At 39.6% G+C, this 27,989-nt stretch overlaps 1 protein-coding gene across 1 annotated transcript; it reads left to right on the plus strand.

Moving 5' to 3' along the window:
• The first annotated feature begins 221 nt into the window (after positions 1-221).
• LOC142560083 (mutS protein homolog 5-like) lies at positions 222-27,955 on the plus strand. Its single transcript, XM_075671883.1, has 17 exons — positions 222-664; positions 768-850; positions 1,253-1,298; positions 2,248-2,386; positions 3,284-3,346; positions 9,513-9,593; positions 9,698-9,754; positions 11,334-11,406; positions 11,488-11,597; positions 14,368-14,433; positions 14,616-14,661; positions 14,744-14,785; positions 15,222-15,318; positions 16,795-16,884; positions 19,310-19,436; positions 25,422-25,571; positions 27,688-27,955. The coding sequence occupies exons 5-17, from the start codon at positions 3,293-3,295 to the stop codon at positions 27,775-27,777; spliced, it is 1,083 nt and encodes a 360-aa protein (XP_075527998.1). The 5' UTR covers positions 222-664; positions 768-850; positions 1,253-1,298; positions 2,248-2,386; positions 3,284-3,292; the 3' UTR covers positions 27,778-27,955.
• Positions 27,956-27,989: the final 34 nt, after the last annotated feature.

Below are 27,989 nucleotides of genomic sequence, written 5' to 3' on the forward strand. Positions count from 1 at the left end.
AATGACACTTTCAAGCACTCCTTTTTTCCATTTGCTGTCAGGGAATGGAATTGTTTAGATCCCTCGATTACTAATGTCAATTCATTATCGAACATTCCTCAAAAATAGAAAATATCATCTGTTAATGCAATAACGCTCTCAGCCCCAGAGGCATTTCGCCATCATTGGAAGCATATTACTGGCTGAGTGCTCGCAACAATGTTTTCAGGTTAGCTGTTATCTGCCTGTGTACCACTCCATTTCACGTATAATTTCTGTTATCTTTTGCTGTTGGTCACTTTGTGTTATCTGAGGTTAAAAACATCTGCTTTGTATATGATTTCTATTTTAAGTGCGTATAAGTTATGAGCGTTACAAGTGTGTTGTTCATAAAATTTCAGCTCGGCATTTCATTCCTAATTATCATTAAGGAAATTAACTGTGTCTAACTTTAGCTCTCATACGTTTGTGATGACTGTCACTGCATTGGATTCCTCTTTCTGTTTTGCTGTGTGGTGCTGATGTATTATTATACTTGCACGTACAATCTGTACGCCCACCTGCTATGGTCTTGGAAAGAGACTGGCAGTATTGAAAATAAATAAACAAATAAATCTCAAGAGTTTCTCAGTACAAAATTTTCTTTTAGGAAAGATCGCATTCGCATCAGCCAAACAACACTCAGGTAAGGTGAAACAGTTTATGACTAGTTAGTCTTAATTCAAGTGCCACACTCTCCCATTTGTTTCGCTGGCAACTGTGCCTTTCATCTTTCTTACAACCAACAGCTGCCTGCAGATATTCAAGGAGGAGTGGCACCCTTCTGTCTACAAGTTTGGCATTGCTGGCAAGGAAGGTCTTTCCTTGTTTGGTGAGGCACTGTAGTACTCTGATCATGGTATTGCTTAAAGGGACACTTATGACTACTACACTCTGTTGTGTACTTGATAGGCAATGCATGTACTGTGGTAATAGAAGTCTTACTTCTGCAGCGCAGTAGTGATGGGCAACGTGCCATGAGGATACTGCATGAGGAAGCAGTTTTGTACCAAAATCTATTTATAATTTCGATCAACTGCATTTTATTTCGTGCTGGAGTGCAATAAGATTAATATTTTTAGTATCAGTAATTGAGTATAATGTTACAGTCATCATGGGAGCTCGTATATGTAATTTTATCTCGCCTATGAAAGCTCTATTCTTGGAAAAAGTTCCACACTGGGCATTCGAGAGCATGATCACTTTAACTTGCCTTTTTTTTTTTTTCTCACAGGGTTATTCAACCACTGCAGGTCAAAGGTTGGAGCAAGGGAGCTGAGGTAAGGAGTTCACTGAGAATTGTTTTGTCATGTTGTTTGTCCAGCTAGCTATCTGAAATCTTTCATGAGACGAAATGACAAAGCAAGGAAGTGCCAAAAGCATCTTAATCTATACTAAAAGCAATGTTAAAGAATTATAGCAGAACCTGAAAGTACTTGGATGACCTACTTGTATGAGGTACTTGTATGAGGTTGGTGCGTACTAGTACAGTTACACTAAGCACTGTTTATTACTGGATTATTGCAAACTAGGAAAATTGTTGCATCTTAGTGAATCAATCAAGCTAGTCGCGCATTAGGGCATTGCTGCTTTGCTCAAGGATATGGCCATCCTGATTGTTGAGCTTTCACAAAACTTCAGTGCAGAAAAGTAGTAATTGCTTGAAGTTGCAAAATGACGAATTCGTGATTTCATGGGATATAAGATGACAAAAAAGAAAAGGTGCCTAGCTGAGATTATCATTGAGGTGCCACTTTATTTTGGATAGGGTGGCACTAATTATTACTTTTAGCAAGCGCTGTAGCAATGTTGTCGGGCATACTTTGTACTGATCTTTTTCACTTCTTTCATGCACTATCTGCTCTACCATGCTTTGTTTCTCAGAGCAGTCTTTAGTTATTAAGCGAGACAAACTTCATATATCTGATGTATAGATGTAACAAAAGTGTGCACATCTCTTCCGGAAACATATTTTAGTATAAAGATGCATTTATATTACAAGTGGCATTAGCTTCTGATAGCACTGTCTATATACTCTGCCACCTAAAGACATAAGAACCAAAGTGTGGGTTCTTCATTTCAACAGCTGTGAGGTTGTGATTCTTAAGCTTTGCTATTATTAATAAAATAAAAATCAGTTCTTGTGTGCTGGAGTGGGCTGGAAAGACTTCCTAGAAGCTCCTGGCTTTGTGGAATACAGTAACCTTTGTTGCTTGTATTGGCCACCAGAAAGCTCTTCTGCCGACCCACAAGAGATCTAAGCATACTCCAGTCACGGCAGGCTACTGTCGCCTATTTCACTGTTCCACACAACCAACCCATTGTCAGCAGCTTGCGAGAGTGCTTGGCGAACGTCAAGGATGTGTCGGTATGTCTGCTTCAGTTAACTATTGTACATGCTGCATGCAATAGTCAGTAACTCTCTGTTTTCTTGGGGGCAAGACTATATGCAGAAAAGACAAATTGCAAGAAATTGCCGTGCACTTGTATGAACCCACAACAGTTTCAACCGTACTGAATTTATGGAAAGGAACAGTGAGGACAGAGACAGATTGGAGGGTCACACGCAAAGTGCTTTCTGCCAGCTGAAGATTGTTATGATCAGAAAGATGCAAATGGGACGAAAATAGATCCAGTCACCAAGACTGGAAAACATAAGTCGCAATTCAAGGTATAATATGAATACAGGACTCAGCGATTGAAATGCAATACCCAGGCAGCATGGCGACCGGCACTTTTTTGTGGCACTGTTGGTTGCTGGGGACATTGAGCTTGTGCACTTTCGTGTCACATGAAAACAAGAGTCATCATGACGCAATTGGGCCCCCTCAGTGATCACCCAGTGCTCACCGGTGGCGCAAGAATCACCGGTGGCGCAAGAATCACCGGTGGCGCAAGGATCACCGGCTGCCATGCTGTTCGAGTATCGCGTTTCAATCGCTGAGCACTGTACACAGGATTCACAGTGATAAAGAACATTATGTAGCAATGCTTCCGTTACTTGAGGACATGGGTTCAAGCTCTTTCAGCAATCTTTTTGTGGCAAACTCGTATGCATTCTCTCAGTAAGCTTCAGTGAATGTCAGCGCTGTTTGTGTGAACAGTCTAGTCAGTGTATTTGTTCAATCCTGCTTCTTAAATGGTTAAACACTGCTAGTGCTCCATGATTACAACCTTCAAATGTCTAGGCCTTTGTTTTTGCAGAATAGAGCTTACTGCAAAAATAATATTAACACTGTTTTCTTTCTTTTGTTTCTTTTGGTAGGGGATTCTCATGCGGATGAGCAAAGCAGCTGCCACTGTCAATGAATGGAAGGCATTCTACAAGGTGTGAAATCAGCCTCCTGATACACTATAATGCACTCTGTTAGAATGGTTACCCATTTTGGCAATACTGGGTGTTACGCATGCATCACAGTGACCTCAAATGTCATGGGAGTAGTGCTTTGAAGATGTTACAAGTTGGACTTGTTGAGTAATCCATTTTGGTTTAGACGAATAATGCATTGGAGACAAACACTGGAGGAACCAACAGGACTGTGTTTGTGTATTGCTGCTGTCTTCACCCCCCTCCCCCCTTGCACTCCTCATAAAAGTGCAGTGTAAAACAATCCTTCTCTCAAAGCAGGTGTGTGCGTGATGACATGACAGTTTTCTGGTAAATGGTTAAATAAGAAGCAGCTAGTGACTTAAGGCTTGAGAATCTCCTTTGTATGTGGGAGATTCACAATGAGGAAGATCACACAGTAGGTAACAAAGACAATATCGTTTTATGGAAACAACTTGGGGGTGTCTCGCATGGCATATGGTACCAGCCGCATATATAAAGCATAAGCATGGATTAGCCATATTTGCAACCAATACTTGTGTGTTTGGCAAAATGGTTGTTCTTGATGCCTTGCTCAAATAAGTTCCACAGAAATGTGCAATTTGGAGGAAGTTTCTTGTAGGGAAATATTGTTACATTCCCCCTTGGACGAGCACAAACTTTTAGGGGTGTGCGAATAGTGATTTCTGAAACCGAATCGAATACAAGTCAAATAGCACAAGAAGTGAATCAATCAAATATGGAATACTTTTCGAATAGTTTTTGAATGATGAGCAGTCATTATCACAATTGAAAACAATGTTCCAAACAAGCAAGTTCCTGTCATTACATAGTGTGACTCTGTGTGATGAAGCGTTGTTAATAAAAAGCTCAAATCGATCATTAGAAGTGAACAAGTAGTTTCTTCACATGCACAGTGTTCGTCAAGAAGTGCGAATGATCACTGTACAGACTGTAAAGTATGGCTGCCTAAGTGACATAGCGTGCTCCTCTGTGCAGGTTCTCGTGTTTTATGTCTACACTCATGTCTCATGTTTGTCATTTTTGATACCTGCGGGGTGATATTGTGCCATACTTTTGCTCCAAATTTATGTTTACCTGAGTGTTGTTGACAGTCTCAAATTTACAAAAAGTATTCCAGAAATATTCGCACTTACGAAAAGTGGCTACTCAATTCAAAGACTGAATCAAATGGGATACTATTTGATTCGATATTCAAAAGTTTCGAAAATTGCACACCCCTACAGATTTTTCAACTGTAAATTTTGCATTCAAAGGACACCTAAGTGGGGTACCTTAGTGCAGCATTCCTGTACAGCCATGTTGATGGCCATATTTCCGTATGTATTAATTGGCTGCGTGATGTGTTTATTTCACGTTAATTCTGCAAATTATAATGTCGCTCAAAAGCAAAAAAAAAAGACTAAACATTAGAGTATAGACTGCAGGGGTTATTCCTTTGGGCACTGTATAAACTACCGAATAGAATGTAACTCTCAATTTCATTTAGGTAGAATTGTGCAAGGCGAAAATGAGGACCACATAGTTCTTTTTAATTTTATCCTTAGCTTCCTTTTATTAGAGTTGCACCCATCGGGGTTCGGCCCGAACATAACTCCGATGCTGCTTATTCAAATACATGTAAAATACGCAAATGCTTTTATGAGACAGCCGCTGGACCGATCTAAATTACATTTGTTGCATTTGAGAGAGAAAGTTAAATTCTAGTGACTGTAGCCAGCACAACCTTGGTATAGGGTTTCAAATTTAAAAAAATGGATTGCTCGTAATTTGTAAGTTTGAAAAAAATAGAAGCATGATTACAAATAAGTAACTCAGCATCAGAAACAAATATTGCATATCTGTAAACTGCATCTGTTAGAATATCTAAAGCGGGCAAATTTATTTACTTACTTATTTATTTATTTATTTATTTATTTATTTTATTTATTTATACACATACCTCACAGGCTCCAACTGGAGTATTGCGTGAGGGGGGTAAAAGAAACAACATGTAGCGAAAACAGGAGAACATAACTAACAATAAATCAAACAATCGAAAAAAAAAGAGAGACGAAAAAGACGCCGTCTAACAGTAAGGAAATGAAGAACAACAACAATTGACACTCTGGACAATCAGAAATGCGCATGGCTCATCGAACTCCTGGCAAAGAACTGCAAAACACATGTATACCTATAAACTGCTTGCAAGAAACGAGAATGACGACAGTTAAGTCGCATGGTACCAATGAAACAACGTGTGCACATGACTACGGAATCATTTTTTAAAATGTTTCTCTAAATGATTCCAGGTTATTAATTTCAACAATGTGGCTTGGAAGATGGTTCCAAGCTGCTACTGCCAGAGGTAATGCAGATTTGTTAAATGCATTTGTGTGGCCAAACACACGTGTGAAACTGTATGCGTTATATAAGCATCGAGATGTGCGAAATGGGCGGGAAAGGGGCAATGTAGTTGCATGTTAACTATGAGTGATTTTGTGCAGTAAGCAAAGCAGAGCTATCATCCTTCTAGATTCAAGAGATGGTAGTGATAGTGATTTCTTTATAGCAGTAACGCTAAAATGCGTACTGTAATATTTCGCGATGAAACGTGCGGCACGGTTTTGAATAGATTCGAGAGAATTTATTAAATATTCCTGATGTGGTGACCAGATGGCGGAAGTGAATTCGAGCTGAGGACGAACAAAGGTTCTGTATGCTATTTCACGAGTGGCTGAAGGGGTTTCACGCAGGTTTCGTTTTAGGTAACCAAGTGTGCTAGATGCTTTTGCTGTAACATGTATTATATGTACCTTTCATGATGAGTTTGTTGTAATATGGATACCTAGATATTTGTACAAGGTGGTGACAGTGACAGCATTGTTATTAAGTGAGTAAGTGTAAAGAGAGTTTTTCTTTTGGCTGATGATAATTAATTTGCATTTTTCTGTATTTAGTGACATTTGCCATAGCGTGCACCAGTTCGTAATTTGATCTAGATCTTACTGAAGAGCAATGTGGTCGCCGGGGGTCTTAGTTGGGCGATAAACTACGCAATCGTCAACAAATAATCTGATTGCTGATGTTATGTTGCGCGGCAAATCATTTATGTAGATGAGAAACAATAGCGGAGCCTGCACACTACCTTGAGGTACACCAGATGACACATTGGTCAAGGAAGATGAATGATTGTCAGTAAACGTAAACAGTTTGCGGGATGTGAGGAAGTTCCTTATCTATGATATTGTAAGGCTGTCTAAGTGTAATGATGATAGTTTGGCTATCAATCGAGAATGCGATCAAAGGCTTTGGCAAAGTCAATAACGATACTATTAATCTGGAAACCATTGTCTATGTATGTGAATAGCTCGTTAGTGAATTTAATATATGAACTTGCAGCTTATGTGAATTTGTTGTTAAGTTTACAGTGGTTTTGCAAAAGTCTTACTCACAAATTAGTATATTCCAGAGCAGTGTATAATGTATCAATTTTTCTGGCTTTAAATGTATTATTATGTGTAGTTTTCAGAATTGTAACATTGTGTTTCAATTCTGAGTTAGAGTTGGGAACTACATAGTTACATTTTTCAAAATATTGCTGTATTCAAGAATTTTTATAAAGAACTGCCAGTCTAAACAAAAAATCCACTTCTAACGGATACTAGAGTTAACATTTTCTTTTAGATGCAACAAACCACATCATATTCGGAGCAGTGGTTGCTGAAAAAAAAGAAACTATTTTTGCATTTCCATGTATTTAGATAGGTGCCCTCAAGCTAAACCTTCCTCTTAATGAAGATCCCAATCTTCTAAAACCCAGAAAAAAATACTTGCAAACCTCAGAGCACCCTAAATAATTTATTATAATAGCTTTCCTACAGCCAGTTTTAGTTTCATTTCTACTGTGTCGTGACGTCACGATGCAGAAGGTGGTCATGTTGAAACAGGACATTGTGATGTTTTAACACTCGCTTTGGCTCGCTCAGTAGCGTAGCGGATGACCCAGCGAGTGTCAAAATGTCACAATATCCGTCTCCCCCCATGACCACTTTCTGCGTCATGATGTCACGATACAGTAGAAATAAAACCGAAATTGGGGCTGTAGAAAAGCTGTTGCATTAAATTGTTAGGGTGCTCAGAGGCTTGCCAGTATTTTTTCTGGGGTGTAGAGGTCCCGGACCTTCTTTTAATGCAAAAGAGTGAAGAGTCAAAAATATGTGAGTACATTTTTGAAGAACAACAGGTGGCCAAAATTAATCTGTGGCTATGCCATTCCCCATAGCCAAATGTGCAGCTTCAAAATGTTAAACACAACAGCAAAATGCCGCAGACCTTTATTTGAGTATATTCACCTGCTTCCATCGGACTTGACGCATGTGTATTAGAAATAGCTCGACTGATGCATTCAACAATGGTGCATAATGATCCATTACACTTCAATATATTTATGCTGTGTGCAATACATGTTTTAATTTTCCTTGGGCCAGAAAGTCATCCAACAGAATATAGTTAGAACTTGCCAATGCTCTCATCTGGAACTTTGTAGCTGATCATCAAACTTAAAAGCAAATTTAATGTGTCTTTAAAGTAGTCTCATGACTCTTTCGTTACCATGAGAAATGTGCTCATTTTGAGTGCTTTTATGTTTTAACATTCTATTAAGGCGAATGCCTTTCTAGGCTCATGGTGAAGTTTGTGTTGGCAGACATGACCGCCGGAGTGTCCGCCTAAGCGTTGTCACGCCATATGAAGACAGATTAAAGAATAAAAAATTATTGGTAGTGACAGTTAGTGAATGATAACGTTATGATATAGATTGGTAAAGGTTAATAATGACTAGTAATGACCACTAATGACTTTGAAATGACCAATATGTCTAACAATGGCTTGTAATGACCACAATTGATTAGAAATGACTAGAAATATCTAGTAATGTGTAGTAATGACTAAAATGACTACTAATGACTACGAAATGACCAATATGTCTAACGAAGCCTTGTAAGACCACAATTGATTACAAATGACTAAAAATGCTTACTAATGAGCAATAATGACTGAAATGACGTGTAATGACTATGAAATGACCAATATGTTTAACGACAACTTGTAATGACTACAATTGGTTAGAATTGACTAAAAATTCTTAGTAATGAGCAGTAATTACTAATCACTGAAATTACTTCTAAGGACTACTGATGACTATGATATGATTAACTTGTCTAACAATAGCATGTAATGACCACAATTGATTACAAATGATTAAAGATGCTTAGTAGTGAACAGTAATGACTAATAAGAGCTTAGATAGCCAGTGAAGGTTCAGTTGAAGGTTGGTCTGAAATCGACTGCATTCTCTTGTGTGAATGAAAACTCCACATGACGGGAAAGATTGCTCATAGTAATTTGAGCACGCACTGTTGAAGCTCTGATGGATAAAAGCAGCCCACGGGGAATAACATAAAGTTGCATTTGATAATAGTCAAATACAATTATCAAAATAACACGTACTCATGAGCATTACCATTGTATGAGACATCATTAAAACAGCCTGTATATAGGATCAGAAAATTGTCAACCTGAGAGAAGCTTCTGTGTCTTCACTGCTGCTGTCACTTAAAAATTATGTTGCAGAGTCGACCATAGTGCCAATTTTGTGTCTTTTTATTGAACGAGTGCTAGGAGCACTGGAGGCTAATCTCGGCGGTACCTCCAGTTGAAGTTTTATAGACTCCCCGATCTACCAAAATTGTGAAATCTGAAAAATAGCTAAAGTTCAGTCATCATTTGAGAGGTTGCATTGTGTTGCTAGTAGAAGAATTGCAACAGAAATCTATAACAATGCGTAGAAATACTAGGATTGAATTGATCGATTTCTATAGGCGCTGTTACAAAAGAGTTAAATTCTCATGCACACTTGCATTTGTGAAATAATATTATTTTTCTGTGTTAATCATGTTTGTAATTTTATGCATTCTTTTTGCGATTGGACATGTTGCTATGTACCAAGTGGTAATATTTTAAAAATATGTTTCCTTGAACCTTCAAACAAGGGTAGAAGATCTCTTCGACTTTCATAAGAATGATAATAATAAACTTCAAATAACATAACATCAAGCAGCTTTTGTAACGATAGAAAACACCTTTCCTTTCTTTTCTGTTGCAGACTTTTGTAAATGTTGTGGCCCTCATCGGCATTTGCCACTCCAGCCTTTCGTCTGAAAGCAGCATCGACATCCTTGTGAAGGTGAGTGCGTTGCTGCTGGCCTGCCACCGCTACTGTGTCACTTTAGTCTCGTGGGGATGGCAGGGCCCTTGTTTCACTGTTGTGTTGCATCATTTTCTGTGCAGATGACATCTCTACAAGTCGAGGACCTTCTCAGAATCACTGCCCTCATCAAGAAAACAGTAGGTTGCCAAGCTCACTGTCATTGGCATACTTGGCTAAAGCAAAGCGTGAGCTGTGATCCAGTCCCCCAGTACAGTGTGCCTCATTATCACATTAAACACGAAGAAGGCGGGAGATGAAAATTTAAGATGATGAGAAAAGCGAGAACAAGATGAAAGCAGGCTTTTGCTTTCACCTTGTTCTCGTTTTACTCATCGTCGTTATCAGATTGTGGTTCTGGCATGCAAAACCCAGTAATTTAGGCACATGGACAGCATCATCCAGTTGCGCTGCACTTTCTACAGCAATAGCTATTAGGGGCTTGCTCTTCTAGTCATCTTGAAGCTTGCCGTAGTTGTCAGTGCTTGCCGGTGTATGTTGCAGGAATCTCAAAGTGCTTTGCAAGGAATTTAAAAGACAAAGAAAATAATCCCAGTGCCCTGCAAGAGTTCAAACTCGGGGCTTGCAAGTTGGCGATCTAAGATTTTACCTTTCAGCCACTGCTGATGGTATGGCACAGAAGAATACTGAGCTTAGAGAACTTGAGCTGCCAGACTCTGTGACTGATTGTCACGCTATGATTGGCTGACGCCGTGCTTTGCAGTTTATCTGTAAACCAGCACCAAGGCTAAAGAATTGAAACGAAGCCAGTGGTATGAAGTGAGAGGCAGGATAGAATTAAGAAAAATCTATATTCTCCACTTCCCCACCAAAAAGTGCCAGTCCAACTTGAACTAGAGTTGTATCTGGATAAAGTATCCTTCTTTCAAAAGGAAATTGTGAGCACGAAACATTGCAAGACTTACTCTACATAATATTGTGCCAGCTCTCTTGTCACCCCGTTGTATTACTGGTAAAAGTGCAACATTTTAAATACTTCATTCTAAATACACGAAAAATCACATGTACTATCAACATAAATTAAAATGTCAAAAACTACAACGACTAGACTATGTGAGTGCACTTCCAAGCTCACCTGCATTTGTGTTACTGGCTTTATACAGGCTGGGTGCTTCTTTACTGGCTATGGTGTTATGTGACAGATAAATAGGTCTCTGAAAACATAAAAACATACCCAGATAAGCACAATGTCTTGTCGAAGAAGTAATCCAGCTGAAGTGAAACATTTCCGATGAATTTTTAGATGTTCAGTTTAGTACAAGTGAAGGTGCAATTTGTGCATTATACCTGGTTATCTATTTTATGGAAAATAGACTTATTAAAGATCTCCTGTGGTAGATGTCACAGTTTGGTCACATCAGCTGGATTGATACGGCAGACACTACGTGCCAGGCAAAATGCATAGGGATGTTAGCTAATTAACAAAACTGTACTAATTAACTCTGTAATTAGTAACTTTAGAGCATATGTCACAATAGCAGAATTCAAGCCAAGTAGTATGATGTTGTATTCATTACTTGTATTCATTCAATGAAAATCCTGTGCTTAGCCTGTCTTGAGAAGTGTCTTCAAAATTTGTGGCAAAAATAATTAATGTTTCATTTAACAGTAACCAGCACTGTCAATGGTGGATGATGCTGCATGATTCCATGTTAGTGGCATCAAAATTCAACTGGCCTTCTTTTTGTTTCACCCCAGCTTGACTTTGCAGAGTCGCAGGCCGCAGAGCGGTTTGTTGTCAACAGGGGCATTGACAGCACACTTGACGAGAGTAAGTGTGATGTTTCTATTAAGGGGTGCAATGCTTGCAGACTTTAATAGTGCACTTTGTTGAAGCCTCCGTATCTTTCAGAGAAGCGTGTCTACAATGGCCTTCCCGACCTGTTGACTCGCATTGCTTATGGAGAGCTGGAGAAATTGGACCCTGAGATCACAGATTGCCAGGTTGTTTACCTGCCACAGGTACTGGGTTTTAATGGGCATCTGGCTTTTGTGTTTTATTTCGATAGCATTTATATGTAAATTCCAAGCAAATTTTCGCCGTAGGCGTGAGATTCCATGTAAAGTCCAAGTGTGACAAGATCATGCCTCGCGCATTGTTTGCTGTGGGTGTGAGGGAAAGCGCACGAGGGTGAGCCGAGGAGGATGGTGGCTTAATGCGTGCTGTCCTCCCGAATGCCCGGTGCTGGAGGTCACGTGATCAAATGCGTACTGGGGTGCGGGGGTGAGCGCACACCTTCTCCTCTGCCCTGGCTGTGGCTGCGCATGGCTGGTCGTGGGGCGGAGTCCATACATGGGTCACGCGCTCTATCTTGGAGGTAATCAGCAGCGGGTGGAAAGGTTGGGCGAGCCGAGATCTGGTCACCTCATATGTGCTGTCTTCTCGTGCACATAGCGCTGAATTTGGAGGTAGCATAATGTCAAGTGTCTGACACGCATTGGAGCAAGAGGCAGCCTGAAGCGATTGCTCCCTGAGGCTGGCACTCTTCGTCACGCCAGTGTTATGGCAGCGAGTGTTTGCAGTCATCGAGTGAGATTTGTTCATGTTTGCCTGTGCGTGCATCGCACCCTGCTTTGTTTATTTAATTAGTAAGTGAATCTTTACTGCAGTTTGTAGTGCCGATAAGACTACAAACTTTATTTCATGTAGTTGTCTAGTACTTGCTAAGGCTATCAGTGCTTTGCCTTTCGGACAAGGCTGTGACATTTTGTTTCAACAGAGGATGCATTTTGAGCCTCTGTGCTGTCTTGCTGCCAAACTGCTATGAAATTTCGGATTGCATAAATAGCCTAGACTCGTATAGTGTAAATCTATAGAGCAGACTGCATGAAAAATTTGTTTTTGAAATACATGTGGATGTGTCACAAGGATCTTGCAATGGTAGACATTTTTGATATCTTAACAGGCAAAAAATAAATAAATAAAATAAAATGCTGCCATTGCTGGTTGCTGTAAGTGGCTCAGAACCTGGAATGGTGACATCCAGTGTGGTTGCCTCTGAGATGAGGTAACATTTTTGCTGTGCTAAAAACTTCAGAGGCAACGGTCTGAGATTTGCGTCGTATACACTAAACAGCAAGTGCTTGTGTAATCTTCTTAGATGCCATTTGAAGACTGTTAATAAGAAAATTGGACAATTACCAACCCTGCAACTTTGCGAACATTGCTTCAATAGAATATACTGCTCACTTTGAACTCATTTAGTCAAAGTAAAATTTTGTTGCCATTGGTCTTTGAACAAATGAAGTGTGTTACTCTATGATGCACTTATCTGCAATCACACTGTGTGCTTTAGGGCTGTATTCCCGAACTATCAATATTGAGGGTATCACTTTTGGTACCCATTGATTGGCTAAAGTCAGCTAGTAGTGAGTGTGACAAAATTAACTACGTGGCTTTCTTTAGTGTTACACAGTTCACCACCTACATTGCATATATTTGCATTTCACTGGCACAATGCCAAATGATTAGCTACGTTCCATGCTGGTGCAATTGTTTGATAAATGTAGGACCTCACTGAAAGCATGTTACAGCGTGAGATGCAGCAAATGATATTTCAATGCCTTTCGATGATTTGAACACAACTCTGCAATCTATAAGTGCTGCCAAAACATTCCACATCTCTTGCACTCTAGAGACTTTCTGTAAGCTTTGTAACTTCCACAAGTGTTGCACGATTTTCCTTTTTTTCTTTTTTTTCTTTGAGTGAGTAAGATGATGGACAGTGGTTTCAGAGTACAGTTGCATCAAAACATAGCAAAACCTCTAGCTCCTGCCATCCAAAGTTGCAGAGTTTTCTGTGGAGCTAGTGTTCCAAGTTTGAGTTTTGGCCAGTGAGGCTGAATTTTGACTAATGAACATGGCATTGCTTGGGGCACTGTGTAGCAACACTTGTGCATAACCTAGTAGTTCTTTTCTTGATAAGCACTTTTTAGTCGCACTTTGTTTCAGAACATCTTGTACAGACTATTACTGCACATTTTTTAATTAATTCCCAGCACGAGGGCTGTGGGTGATAAACTGCAATGGTATGAAGCATAATATGTGGGAATATAAGTGCAGAATAAACCTTTCTTGCGAATTCCTTCTCCCATAAAACAATTTATTACTGAAATATTAGTCTAGTTCCTGCAGTTCATGAGTTCATTGTCATGGCTATTTGGCTATTAGTGTGGTTTCTGTGATGCTGATGTTATTGATTTTCTGTTGGTTTTATTGCAGCGACCTTTTTTCTTGCTTAGTAACCACTGTATATGTTACTATTTTGTTTTCATGTAGTATTTCTGTGTACCGTAATTCGACCAAGGCACTTGGCTGAATATGGAAAAATACAGTTGTCACTGTGTAGTGTACAGGCACTGTTGGCACACAGCAGTGATGTGCTAATGGGAAGTAATATTAAGGGCCTGCTATGATAAGCCTTCTTATTTAGTTCTTCGTGTTCTAATGCCACCTAATGCAAATGCCATCTACTGCTGCCGTTGTCTCAATGTCAGACATGAGTCTGCAAACACACTGAATGTCTGTTTAGTGTGAAATTTATTATTGTAGATGTTTTGCTCGAGTGCCTTTCTGCATTCAGTCCAACTTTCCACATGACCCGCCTTACTCCACAAACATGTGCAGTCTGCAGAGTTCACCTCAAGCTTGTGTAATGAAGCCAACAGTGTTAATTTCATCCAGAGCATGCTCTTCGTCACGTTAAACAATCCCCCATCTCCTTTAATTTAGATTGGCTATCTGCTCACTATTGCCCAAGGTGCACCAGGAACTCACGAGCCTGGTCTCCAGTTCATGGTATGCGAATGCAACACATCATTGCAGCTGATGTTGCCTTGCTTTTTTACTTTAGCTAATAATTGTAACTTATTTGATACACTATGCAGTATGGTATCGTACTATGCTGTGCGCTTTAAAAGCATTACTACTTGCAAGGCAATGAGGAGACGTATGCATTCACTTCTCTCACTTCATTGCAGTTTTCGTGTGACAACAAAAGTTACTTTAAGACAGGAACAATGAAGAGTGAGTTGGCATTGTTTGCTTTTCCTTGCCTAGAAATCCTTCCTTGTTTGTGTGGCCTACAGCATGAATTTTTTATTCGCAGCTCTGGATGGGCTCTTGGGTGATACTCTTTATGAGATAATTGGTATGTGTCTGGTAGTTCATTATATTGCACTGTGTCTTTAAAATGATTATTGCCTTGGCACTAACTTTATAGATAGCATTTCAACAAATTTCCAGGCAAGGTCCTTTCAAGTTATGATACTTTATACTTATATGATAACTGTAATACTTCAGACTATGATAGCACTCAATTTTACCTGCTGTTTTATTATGTAGTTCAATAAAAGGAACTGAATTATCTGTTGCGATTGCTATGAAACAACTCAAGTTAACTCAAAACAAACACAAGAAACAAGACAATCACCTTCATTTAAGTGAGGTTTTTTTTCACCTATCAGCAAACTGTGCAAAGATTATTTCCACGCATGCATGGTAGCTGTATATTGTGGCAGAACATTGTAATGTCAATTAAAATGCTCTCTAATGGCTATGGCTAACCTTATCTGGTCGCTATGCAGACAGGGAAACAGAGATCATGCACAAAGTTCAGAACATGATCCTCGAGGTTGCAGAGTCATTCCTGGAGGCCGTCTCCGTCTGTGGGGAACTCGATGCGTATGTTGCCATTTGCTTTCGCTTGTTTTGCAGCAACCACCCTGTACTGCAGTTATTTCATGCAAGTCTCAAAATTTTGTTTTGTCCACTATGTTTTCAAAGTACCATGTACTATTTATTTCGAAGCTGCTTCATTCCAATGGAGTTTTTAGTTGTTTCAAGTACTTGATTCTGGCGTGATCTTTATTGAAACATGCACCCAATTTTTTTACAGCCAGAAATAAAAACATTTTATGTCCTTGATTGTAACACACATCCCGATTTTCATAATTCATTATAGATGCAATGCCCTTGATTATTTACTTAACAGTTTCTCGATGAGAGTGAGGGTTACGTCAATTTACTTTCGCTGTTAAAAGGAAAATTTATTGTATCCGAGCAACAGTAGACTGGGCGTTACTCATTGTCACTGTCAAAGGATTGCATATCACTGTCAACTGTCCAGATGCTGACCTTTTTGATGCCATCTGTGACGTTTAAAATACTATATTTTTTTAAATGCTCTGTGCACCATGGCAGCCTATGTATAGTTTCTGGAATATATTATGTCCTAATAAACTCATACAGGCACAGATCTACTGCTGCTCACACATCTGTAGGGACATGTGTATTGGATTGGATTGTAGAAATTTTAGTGTCACTGATAGCTTGTCACTTTTATATTCAGTTTCATTTTCGAATAGGGAAAATACAGTGATTTGCTGAGCAAGTAAGTGCCACGGTTGACGCTATCTTAAGCAGATAAAAAAATGTCAGAGGCATTGAGGAATTGAAATGCGACTGTTTAAGAATTTGTTGACAAAGTTGTGTAACCATACTTGTTAATTACAAAGGTGGCAAGCATTAAATTCAAGTGACTTATGATGACTGTGCAATACATGCAATCACTGTACCATGTTCAACTGAATGCACTTGGAAGTGGTGTGCCACACTTTTGGTAAAACATGGTTTCACTAAGTTGCAAAGTATAGTTTTCAGTTATTTTTACCGTAGCTTGCTTACATAACGAGCATGCTCAAATGCACTGTGATCGCATCACTGTAAAACCGTATCAGCCACCTTCTGAAATTCTGATTGTGCCTCCTCTGCATGGTCAAACCTTATAAGAATGTAGCAAGACCTAATAAGGTGCCTGCCACATAAATATTTCTTGACTGATGTACATTTGAAGTAACACATACGGTACATGCTGCTTACGCAGCACTCTGGATGTTTTGTTTTTTAAATTAGCATTTCCGTATTTGTGCAGTGGCCGGTGGGTTCAGCTGTTCAGTTTGCAATGTTGCAGCAATTCTTTCTCATGACAGCCACATTCTGTTGGGGCCAGTATGCAGATGGTGCGCTGAGATGTAGGTGCAGATTGAAGAACGCGTGGTACTTAAAAATAATTTGGAGCCTTTTACTGCAGATTTTCTGGTAGCCTAGGCATACGTTTAATATGTTAAACCCAACAGTCATTACCCTTCAAATTTTCAGACTGCTCTCCCTTGCTCTCGTCGCACGTGAGCACAACTACGTGCGGCCCATCCTCAATAGCGAAACTGCCATTATCATCAATAACGGAAGGTAAGATATAGTCAAACTCTGTGATAATGAACAAGTTCGTGCACTAGGGTAGTTTGATATATCAAGTAATTTGGATCTGTCTGAACTCTGATATATCGAGCTTCTATAAGGAGCCCATTACACCTGAATAAAACAAAGCCACGTGACAGTGCTGAAACACCCCGGGGTGACCTATCTCTCGCAACAGCACATGTAACGCAGCAACTCCGATAGGGTCTACCTTTTCATCGGGCTGTGTAGTATTGCATGTTAGCAGATTCAATCCGAACATGCTGACAAGCATGCTCGACTGCATGAATGGAACAAGTCATGTTAAAAAAAAGCACATGCAGAAAAATGAAGAAGTAGTCGGGGGTGATACGCTAAATTTTCAATATGTCTAATGTTGTTCATTCTGTTTTAGTGGATTTTCTTCGCTTGAATATCGCTTAAGATGTTTTGCCTGTTTGATATAGAGCATAATTTGCTGTACCAGTGTTCGTTGTAATCAGGTTTGACTGTATGCACCAATGAGTGAAAAATAACCTTCCTGGAAGTGCCTTGAAATATTTGCATGTCACAAGTCACAGCCGGCTACACCTGGTACCTTGAAATAAAGTGTTAGCCTGCTTGCTATATGCTTGCTATGTATTGTCTGCAGTGTATTCATTATTGAAGGAAGTAGCGAAAATAAAGTGCATTTATGTAGGGGCTCAGCAAAAACATCTTGCCAGGCACTGCAAGATGTTGAAGGGCAAGTAGCAGGCTTGTGCGAATATTCTATGTTTTCGAATATCCATACGAATAATATGCTATTCGATATTCGCTTTGACTTGAATTTCAGTATTCGAAGTTTAGAAAAGTTTGAAACAAATTAATCTACATATTTTTCCACGTATAAGCTGCACCTCTAATTACACCTACCCGAAAAAAATTTAAAAATATGCGCGTACACGGGAATAACTGCATGCAACACCTGAATCTCTGTAAAGGCAGCCCCCAATTTCAGATGCACAAATTGCCAACGTCATATTTTCAGCCAGCTACTCTGTTTCCCACCTCTCTGGTGACGCTGACGGCATAGAACTTTGGCCTAAAGGTGGTTTCACATCGGTGGGGACCGTGCTGCTGTAAAAAGACACCCCAAGTTGAAATTCGCATATGACTCGCAATCAGATTTTACTGTTAAATTTAATCAAAAATGTGTGTCTGTGCTCTTGAAGAACTTGTTAAGCTCGCATGTACACGGAAAGCATAAAGCTGAATTTGTGCAGCGCAACATAAACTCACTGTTGTGCAGTCAAGGTCACAAATCACAGAATCGCAATGACACACAGCGGGCAAGCGTGAAATGCTCCTGCAGCCTCAACCATCACTATATATTAAGTAGACTGAAGCACAACAGTAAGCAAAAGCCTCCAAACAAATTTTGTGTGTAGCTGGAGTTGTCAGAATTGTCGAACTTGCATTTCTGCACAAAAATATTGTTCTAGTGATAACGGCACTTTGAAAACAGAGATGAAATTGTTTACTGTTTTGCAAGCAAAGAACCAACTTTGTTTAGTTTTGTTAATATCTTGCTCTTATGTCAAGGTTGTATGCAAATCCCACTACTATTCCAACTATTCGCTTTGAAATTAGTCAACACTTATTACTATTCATTTGGACGACGCTTTGAACCAAGAAATTAATATTCGCACAAGCTTATCAAATGGTGGTGGCCAATATTAGCCAAGACTTCGGCAGCGTAGGTGGCACAGAGCACAGTGCCTGTGAGAAGTCGTCGAGAACTGTATTGTCGCAGTGCGGTGGCGGTGCAGAGCAGGGATGTTCCAAATTGTTGAGTGACGAATCTAACTCGTTATTAGGCGAACTTGTGCCCAGAAAAACAATTTACACTCAAGGCGCAATGATAGTGATGAACACAGTCATTGATCATCGTCTGTGGTTCAAGTGCGTCAGCTATTTTGTACACAACTAAGTGTACATTCCAGTTTTATCGCTGGCACTCGCATACTTTCCAGAATGTACTCTCCCACTCACTTTGTGCATGCAATCTGATTAAACAAGATTTTTTCTCTATAGAATCCACAACAACATTCATGAAAGTTCGATGCATGTAGGCACAGCTTGTGCTGAGCAATATCTTTATAACAGTAGTTAGCTGGTGAAAAATGGTCACCAGGAAACAATAAGAAATGTTTGTGTGCCAGTATGAACTCATTGCACCTTTTGAAGTGGCCACCAAATAGCCAACACACAGTGTGAACTAAACACCAAACCTAAAGTACTGGGGAAAAAAGAAAGAAGAACACACCAAGTCAAATGCATTGTGATGCGGAGGCTTGAAATACGCTGCGATAAATATAGGTTGGCTATTAATGCCAGTGTATTTTCTTTCGCTCGTCATGATAACAGCCCCGTAGCTCTATTTTATTTCGTGCAGGCATCCTCTGGTTGAGAGTGCAGGCAACAGCTTTGTGCCAAACACATTCTCCAGTGGTGGCCCTCACTCTAAGATCAAGGTCATCACTGGTCCCAACAACTGTGGGAAGAGCATCTACCTCAAGCAGGTTTGTGTGTGCATTCACCTGAGGATAAGCAAATGCTGGACTGATGAATACTCCCTTGCTTCACCAGCTGAACATCCCTTGGTACTGTTGTGCATATACTGTTTTATTTTAGTAATCTCTTTGAGTTGTCAAGAGGACCATTGGTTAACCTACATTGCAAAGTCTCCCTTCAGTGGGGGGTGGGAGCTCACAGGGTGGTGACCAATATAGTGCGCATGTACTCACGCATGCTTGTATATGTGTATATATCAACCCACAAATCGTGATTAAGTCATTATTCGAAAATTTGGAGAAATTTAACTGCCCTGCAAATGGTACTACTGGCAATAAAATAACTTCCAGCGCTTATCGAATGGGTTCTGCAGTGCTACAGTTGACCTGCCAGAGGAGGTTCGAGCCCCTCCTTAAAAAATGGAAGAGGTGCCCGGGTCCCCCGGGCCGCCCCCCCCCCCCCCCCCCTGATTTTAAGCACTGGACTACACCCAGTAAATAGGGTCTGATTGTAAGCTTTGTCATTTGATTTGATGGTGGATGACCATGCTTCTTGCTTGTCCATCGGCCATCTGAGTTCTGTTAACTCTATGACAAAAGTTCACAAAGTCAACAGTTTTTTTGTACATTACGTACCCACCTGCATACTTCTTTTTTCATGTGACAGCGTATGGTAGTGCTTACGACTTGTGTTGAATGGCTTTGTATCTCTTGTTCAATGTAATCTATGTGACAGTAACTGTGCAATTAGAAATATAAAATGGCTTCTGCCATTTGCCGTAAAGAGGTGTAAGTTAACTAACCAGACGTTCCATAATATTTTTAAGCAGGTCTTCAAGCTCTACAAGGAAAGGCGAACTGCAACGAAATTTCACTTTGGCTAAATTTATGGGTGCACAAATATTTGAAAATTTGAAATATCAGTTGAATATTATATTTTTAATATTCATATTCAATTCAAAAGCCAACTATTCAAAACAAATCTATATTTAACATACAGAACATTTTGCATTTGTTTTTACCTGACCTGTGAAGGGCTGCTCGATCTTGTGTACATAGCATGCTCCTGTCATGCCGAAATTTAGCACTTTAATTTAAGCTCAACCATCAGACAACCAAGCTATGGGAAAAGCTTTTTGGGAAAGCCAACCTCTCGTTGGCATGTAGCACGGGTTTACGAAGAGTGGGGGCACAACTTAGCGCAACGAAAGGGAGCAGATGTGACTGTTAAAATGAGTCCAACTGGAATAAGAAAGTTTTTCTAAGGAATACAGGTCCAATTGGCCAGTCCACTGCTGCGGTGCCCGCCTGTGCATTTTCACTATGGTAACGTTGCCAGTAAGTGATGGGCAACTTGCGATGGGCGTTACCATGACGCTCGCATGCATCACACTGAGCTAAAAAGGTGCTGTTATGTAAACATACGATCACATGTGCATTGTGCATTCTTTGTTCAGGTTATATATATATATATATATATATATATATATATATATATATATATATATATATATATATATATATATATATATATATATATATATATATATATATATATATACGTGTGTGTGTGCTTATATATATATATATACACACATATAACATGGTGTGTGTGTGTGTATGAGTGCATGTGTGTGTGTGTATGCGTGCATGTGTGTGTGTGTGTGTGTGTGTGTGTGTGTGTGTGTGTGTGTGTGTGTGTGTGTGTGTGTGTGTACTTCCCACAATTTAAGTACTGCCTACCATTTCACACCCAGTGTTATATTCGTAGCTGCATTATATTTTTGCAAATGAATTATTTCAACAACATTGAGTAGCATGTCTCAGACTGAAGGAAACAGTATAGAAAGGGCTTGCCATGCGTACCGTACGGCATGCATGTGACATAAAAAATGAGGAAAAGAAAAATGCACTGTGTTCGAGCCTGCTAATTCGTAATGGGTGCTCAACCTTCAAACGTTTGAAGTGTTTTCGTAGTTTTTTTCTAGACAATCATTGTAGCGAATGCTACACTTCGTTTTGGTTGGTTGCTAGCACAACTTCTACTTCGCTAATTTTTCGTTACTTTTTCAGCGTTCTCCATCCGTCTTGAGCTTATTGCTTGACAACAAATGCACTAAGTAACAGCTGTCACAAAGGCAAATGCCTCTGAGTTGACAGGCATTCGATGCTGTACAATAACACACTTGTTGGCAAGACCAGGCAGATTGTGTGAATTACACAATTTTACAAATTAACAATGGTCAAATAGACAGGACTTTACTGTATTGGCTTACTAGTTTTCCTTCTTTTTTTTTTTTTTTTTTTTTTTTTACTGTTCGCTACATAATTGCAGTGTTCTAATGTTGAAGAAACTTGCTGTAAATGCATCTGCATGTCACTATTCCATATTCAAATCAGTATTATATGTTAAAGATTCGTATGTAGGATACAACACTATTTATTTTCATCAATATATTAAGATAGACAAGATAGGAAAAAAAAGCTGCTTGAAGTGGTTTCCACCCCCTTTGCAGCAGGCAGCAGCAGGTGGCAATTGGCGTTCTCTCTGTGAATAACAAAGTAAATTCAGCTGAAATTGCGCAGTATACGATAATAATGAAAAAGGAAACTGCATATCAGCTGGCATACTTGACAAAAAGAAAAAAGAAGACGAAGAAGACATATGGCTAGCTTATAGTTGAAAAGCAGAGCATTGGTAAGAACATTGTTTATAAAGGAGATTAATAACATTTTGGACTGATTATATTGGCACGTGTACTTGTTCATCCTTCTCGAGTCACTGCTTTTCATTGGCTAACAAATTTTAAATGTGATCACTTGTTGCAGAACATGCCTGCGTGTATCGAAAGTTTCTTGAATGTTATTTATAGTTCTATCCATTGTCTGTGTTGTAACCAAATCTTTTGTAATGTGATAGTATGCGTGACACAACTTGTATAGTAATTTATGGAAGGCATGCGGGCACCAGCGATTACACTGGAACTTTCAACTAGTCATGTATAAAAGCTGACATGCTTGCCGCACTGATCAGATTTCGCCGATCGCGGACTGTGCTCGCCACTGTCATGCTTCGAGTGTCACTTGCTTTCGGGGTCACAAGTTCGCCCGATAAGTAGTTAATTTTGTGATTCACAATTTTGTTCTTCAATGTCGCTACAAGGTGACAATACTTAACAAAGGGACACTGATGTGGCTAACCTTATAAAATAAAAGAATTCGTGCACGGCTGAGTTACTGATGCTGTCTATAATAATGTGTGCCTCATATAATTTGTTTAATGCTAGTGGTAATTTTTGGTATCCATATTTTGTTCTGACTGCTGGTAAGAACCAGTGTGGTTTGTAGTATTATGCAAAAAAGGTGAGGCGTGCAGACAGTACACAAGAGAAGTGGACAAGACGAACACTGGTTTGTAACAGTGTGGGTACAGCCATTCATACAAATACAGCAGAGCTAAGTGACAAATATTTTTCAAGTGCCTCTTTTGTTCATTTCTGTTTGTGCGTAATAACTTAAATGTGTGCAAGTTAAATATGGTTATAATTCCTTGGTCTCTAATGACTTGTTTTGTCAAGTGTCTCCAGGGTAAATGAAAAACAATGCAAAGAACATGTTCCTCAAGGACAGCTAGTTTTCGAAGGTTGGTTTGTGTAGTAGTCCCCCATAGCAGTGGTCTATATTAATTCATATGAGATCAGACTAAAGCATAATGCAGTAACAACTTTGTTGTTTGTGGCAAAATATCTCTATAACATGACATGAAACCTATGGCTTGATAAGATTTCAATGCTATATGGTTTTGTGGTCATTCTATTGCATATTTTCTGAGAATATTACCCTGAATGAGTTGTATGACATTATGCATTCAATTTTCTGTGAATTATAAGATGAAGAACCAAGTTCACTGCACTTATTATTTCGGGGTTTATCGAAATTAACTGTAAGTGAATTTTCATGCAACCTTCTAGCTTCATTTCATGAATTTCATGCAACCAAACATTTTGCTGTACCAGCCAAATATTTGCATTAATTGTTAGATCTCTGCCGGAATCTCCAGAAAGGAGCAAGGTTGTATTGTCAGCATAAATGATAAAACTAGAATTAGAGTTCGTGCAAACAATGTCATTAATATTTAGTGTGCACAATAGTGGGCCTAGAATACTCCCTCCCTCGAGGTAAGCCTCATAAGACATTTCGCATTGTTGACTTGTATTTATTCAATTGTACATATTGCTGCCTGCATGACAAGTAGGACATCATTGAAAGTAACATGTTGCTTCTTTTGCATAATACTAAAACTTTTTAAACAAAATATTATGTTTTGTGCAGTCAAATGCTTTTGTAAAATCTGGAGATGTCCCTAGTACCATCTGCTTGTGCTGAAAATTACTTACTATATATTCTTTTTGGTGTAGCAGTGCCAGTTCTGTTGATTGGTTCTTCTGAAGCCATACTGAGTGTCGGCAATAGCACTTTGTTTGTCTAAAAACCATTTGAATAATGTTAGAATGAACTTTTCGACAAGTTTTGTGAACACTGGAAGAATGCTAATAGGCCTATAATTACCTAAGATGCTCTTGTTACCTTTTTTTTATGAAGAGCCACAACTCTTGCTATTCGCATCTTTTTGTGAAAAAGTGGCAGTTTCTATGCATAGATTATTAATATATTCGAGAGGTACCAAAATGGCATGAATGACATGCTTAACCAAATGTATCTGTATTTTGTCTGCATTGCATGAGGTGCTATTCTTCAATTCTAGGAGTGCTGAAACAACTTTTCCAATGTGGTGATAGGTTCTAAAAACAGAGGACACCTATTGATTGATATGATTCATATTTGAAAATTTTGATATTTGCACAGCCCTACCTAAATTGGTTTTAAGTGAGTAGTAGTGCATCAAAAGCAAAAGCACTGATGAAAGTTAGGATATTTAAAATGTGTTGCATAAATCACTTTCGATTGAAGCTGTGCTGCAAGTTTGAACAATATACCTATGCGAAGCGTTTCAGTAAAATTAGTTGGAAGGTAGATAGCGGGCTGTTTGCTCTCGGTGTCAGTGTGTCATCGTTTAGTGGGCTCACTTCTTTCATTGTTTTACCCTGTGCTTTGTGTCAGCCATATTTTTTCAAGTGGCTGGACATGATCTTCAAGTAATCTATATGCGAAATAGTTTGTTTTCATATGCAACGTTCTTGTAAAGAGTTCTCACATGGACGCCACATTCTGTAAACTTAATGAAACTTTCTCAAGAAGGGACCTTTTCCAAAACTTGACATATTTGCACCTGACAGTTGGGTAATATAGCATAAATTTTAACACATTGCCTCTGTGCACTCAGCATTGTCGTCGGCCATGGGCTGTAAAGAAACTTAATCTCACCTTGACAAAGACTAGAAGCCGATTCCACTGTTTGTGAGATCATTCTACCCTGAAACTACTCCTGCAACATGCAATGGGATGGTACAAATCGCCACAAACCAGTGCATACTCAGCTGTAATTTGTGTAATACATTGTCAACTGGTTAAAAAAATGTCATGTGAAAGACAAACATGCGGCATGTAAAATGCCGTTCAAATTATGTTAGCTGCTTCTGCTGGATGTCACAGCAATGTCATGCGTGAGATGGCCAAGCACAAATGTGCTGAAACTGCAATCTGTTGTCGTGGCTGTGATTTAAATGAGGTCTTTAAGAAAAAAAAAAAGATACTGTGATATCAGTGCATGAAGAGACTATCTACAATGTATAGTTAGTACAATGTATAATGTACAATCTATAGTTTGTACAGGCCTGGGGAACACTTGTTTGGTGCAAGTTATGTGCAAGAAAATATATGTTGTCTTTGCGCCCTAGAAATATGCTTACTATGTGTCAAGGTCAAAGTCCAGACAGAATGTTTGCATGACATTAATGAGCTTCTTTACTTGTAGAGTATAACAGTGCTCAGTACACGAGAGTCCATAAGGCTTCGATATCTATCTTTTCACAGGTTGCTTTGATAGTTTACATGGCTCACATCGGAAGCTTTGTCCCGGCTGAGTCCGCACAGATTGGCGCTGTGGATTCCATTCTCACTTGCATGTACTTGGAGGAGTCACTGCTGCATGGGTTGTCATCCTTTGGGATGCAACTCAATCAGGTACATGGTGCAGCCAGCACTTTTAACCAGGGTGGAGAGCTCAGTTAAAGAAATTGTTGTGCTTGTTGACGTGTTCTAAGGACAAGCCAAAAGGTATTTGAAATAATGCCCACCTGCGTGACACATTTGATAAGTCACAAATGTTTCTGTTAGGCAAGTCTGGTACTGCCTTGGTACCATACCTGCTAGTACAGAATCGTTGCCAGACATACCAGATGTTATGGTCTTGTAACTCATACAGCAGATAACAGGTGGTCTCATGTTTGTGGGGCAAGGATTGTAAGACTGTGGAGCAAGGAAAGGGAAGTGTGGTTTAGCAAAGCAGAGAATTTGAGGAAGTAACAAGATCATTGCTAGCATAAGCATAACTGCAGTTGGCATAGGACTTGGTAATTAGTAACAGATCTCTGGAAGATGTCTTCATCCAGCAATGAGCTCTAAACAAGGTGGTGACATCTGGCAAATGGGTTCCTAAGGCAGAATGTATGCACAGTCGGCTCCCGTTAATTTGATCCTGATGGGATTGACAAAATTGATCGAATGACCCGACGGGTCAAATTAAACACAATGCAGAAAGAAATGCCAAAATGCACCGCTGATTCACTTGGCAGTATTTGCCTGATTCTAACATGACCCTGACTCGAACGTGAGCCCACTTTCTATGGGTCCAAAGTAAAAACCCAATGTAGAAAGGACAATAAAGCTTGCAAAAAAAAAGTTGAAATTTGACGTGCACCCGATATTTAAAGTCAGCTTCTCTGCAGGATATTTTAAAGCCAGCTTCGCCGCAATACAGGCGTGTTAAGTGCTAAAGCACACGAACACCTCGAAGGGGGTTTTGGTTTCGTGTCTGATTGCACCATGCAGGCAATTCTCGGTCCAATTTGCTTGACCAAAAGAAAGGTACACGTTAGATTTGAGTACATACTTTAATGAGACATTGTGAGCTACGGTTATTGCTTGAAAAGCTTCCCAGGGCAGGCCGAAAATAGGCGTTTTCGACGGGAGACGACGCGTGTTCAATGCATTCACTGTCCCCGTAAGATCCGCCGCGACAGACGCTACCACTAAATGAGTCACTATTTTGGTTACCATATGGGTCAAGCACATGCATGCTGATGGGTCAAGTTCGAATTCTCTGACGGAGGCCAATTTTAGGATCGAAATAATGAAAGGCAGGGCCCCTCGAAATGCACAGGCAGCAGCCGGGACCTTTGGTCGGGATCAAATTAATAAAAAAAAACGAATTAATCGTAGTCGATTTGACGGAAGTCTGGGGTATACTTCTCTGGGCTTAGTATTGTAGGTAGCAATTACAATTCCACTCAAACTTTTGGGAGCATTTCGTTTGAAGAAAAAGGCAACACATTCATCAGCCAGACTGCCACTACTCCAAAATGGAGGGTTCAGGCACTGTTCATTTGAAAGCCGTCTGCCAAGTTCACTGCTTTATCGTCTGCACTCACCGCTTGACGAACCAAGTCTGTGTGTACAGTGTGTGTGTGTGTGTGTGTGTGCGCGCGTGTGTGTGCGCGTGTGTGTGCATATTTACACACTACCTTCCACCCGATACAGATTTGAGCTGGCATCTGCAGCCTAAGGCATCTCTGATGCCTTCCTTTTTCAAGCAGGTGTGAACAAACTACCACTTGTAAACGTGTTTGTAAAAAAAGCATTTTTGACTCAAAACTTTATAGCAAATCACTCCACCAACTTAGTCTCAGATTCTGCTGATATGCACTGATATGAACACTGTCAATACGTTCTTGAATCTTGTGATTTAGGCTGATATGGCGCAGCAAAGGGTGCTTTTCAGTTATATGGCAATTAACTTACCATTGTAGTTGTACACATGTACAATTGCAATATTAAAGTTTGCCCCTTGCTTTACACCATGCTGTGCACTTTTGAATTTTTTTTTTACCGTTAGCTTGGTTCACAGAAACCAATCTGAAGCAATCTGAAAGCCCTTAGCTTCTGCATTTGTCTACTCCTATTCTGAACATAAATTATACTGTGCACCCCTTCCCCCACTTGTTTGCTTTCTTAGGCTCAGAGTAATTTTATGCATGGACATTCCTTTTTTTTTTTTTTTTGATTCCCAAATTACTTTTAGATGTCTCACATCTTCCAAGAAAGAAGTGGGAAGTCACTTGTCATTATGGATGAATTTGGCAAGGGAACCAAAGTGGTAAGTGGCATTTGAAGCAATACTGTAGTTTATAGTGCAGGTATCATGATTCATGAAACCTCAAAGGCAGAACTAATAGAGAAAAACCAATTGAGCTCTTGACTTTGCCTCCCTAATAGTCGGCCGTAATAATGTGACAGTTCTCTGTGGACTGGCCCTCAAAAGTAAATCCCCCAAAATTTCTAAACTCGTTATTTTTTATTACATTCCATTGGTACCTGGCTGGG

Source organism: Dermacentor variabilis, chromosome 10 (genome assembly GCF_050947875.1).
Source record: "Dermacentor variabilis isolate Ectoservices chromosome 10, ASM5094787v1, whole genome shotgun sequence".
NCBI classification, from domain to species: Eukaryota; Metazoa; Arthropoda; class Arachnida; order Ixodida; family Ixodidae; genus Dermacentor; species Dermacentor variabilis.

What these genes read in the sequence shown, in the direction of transcription:
- LOC142560083 (XM_075671883.1), top strand. Translation starts at nt 3,293, where the DNA reads ATGCGGATGAGCAAAGCAGCTGCCACTGTCAATGAATGGAAGGCATTC. An exon ending in AGGTTGTTTACCTGCCACAG is followed by an intron (nt 11,598 to 14,367) that starts GTACTGGGTTTT and finishes CCTTTAATTTAG; the next exon opens with ATTGGCTATCTGCTCACTAT. An exon ending in TTGGGATGCAACTCAATCAG is followed by an intron (nt 25,572 to 27,687) that starts GTACATGGTGCA and finishes AATTACTTTTAG; the next exon opens with ATGTCTCACATCTTCCAAGA.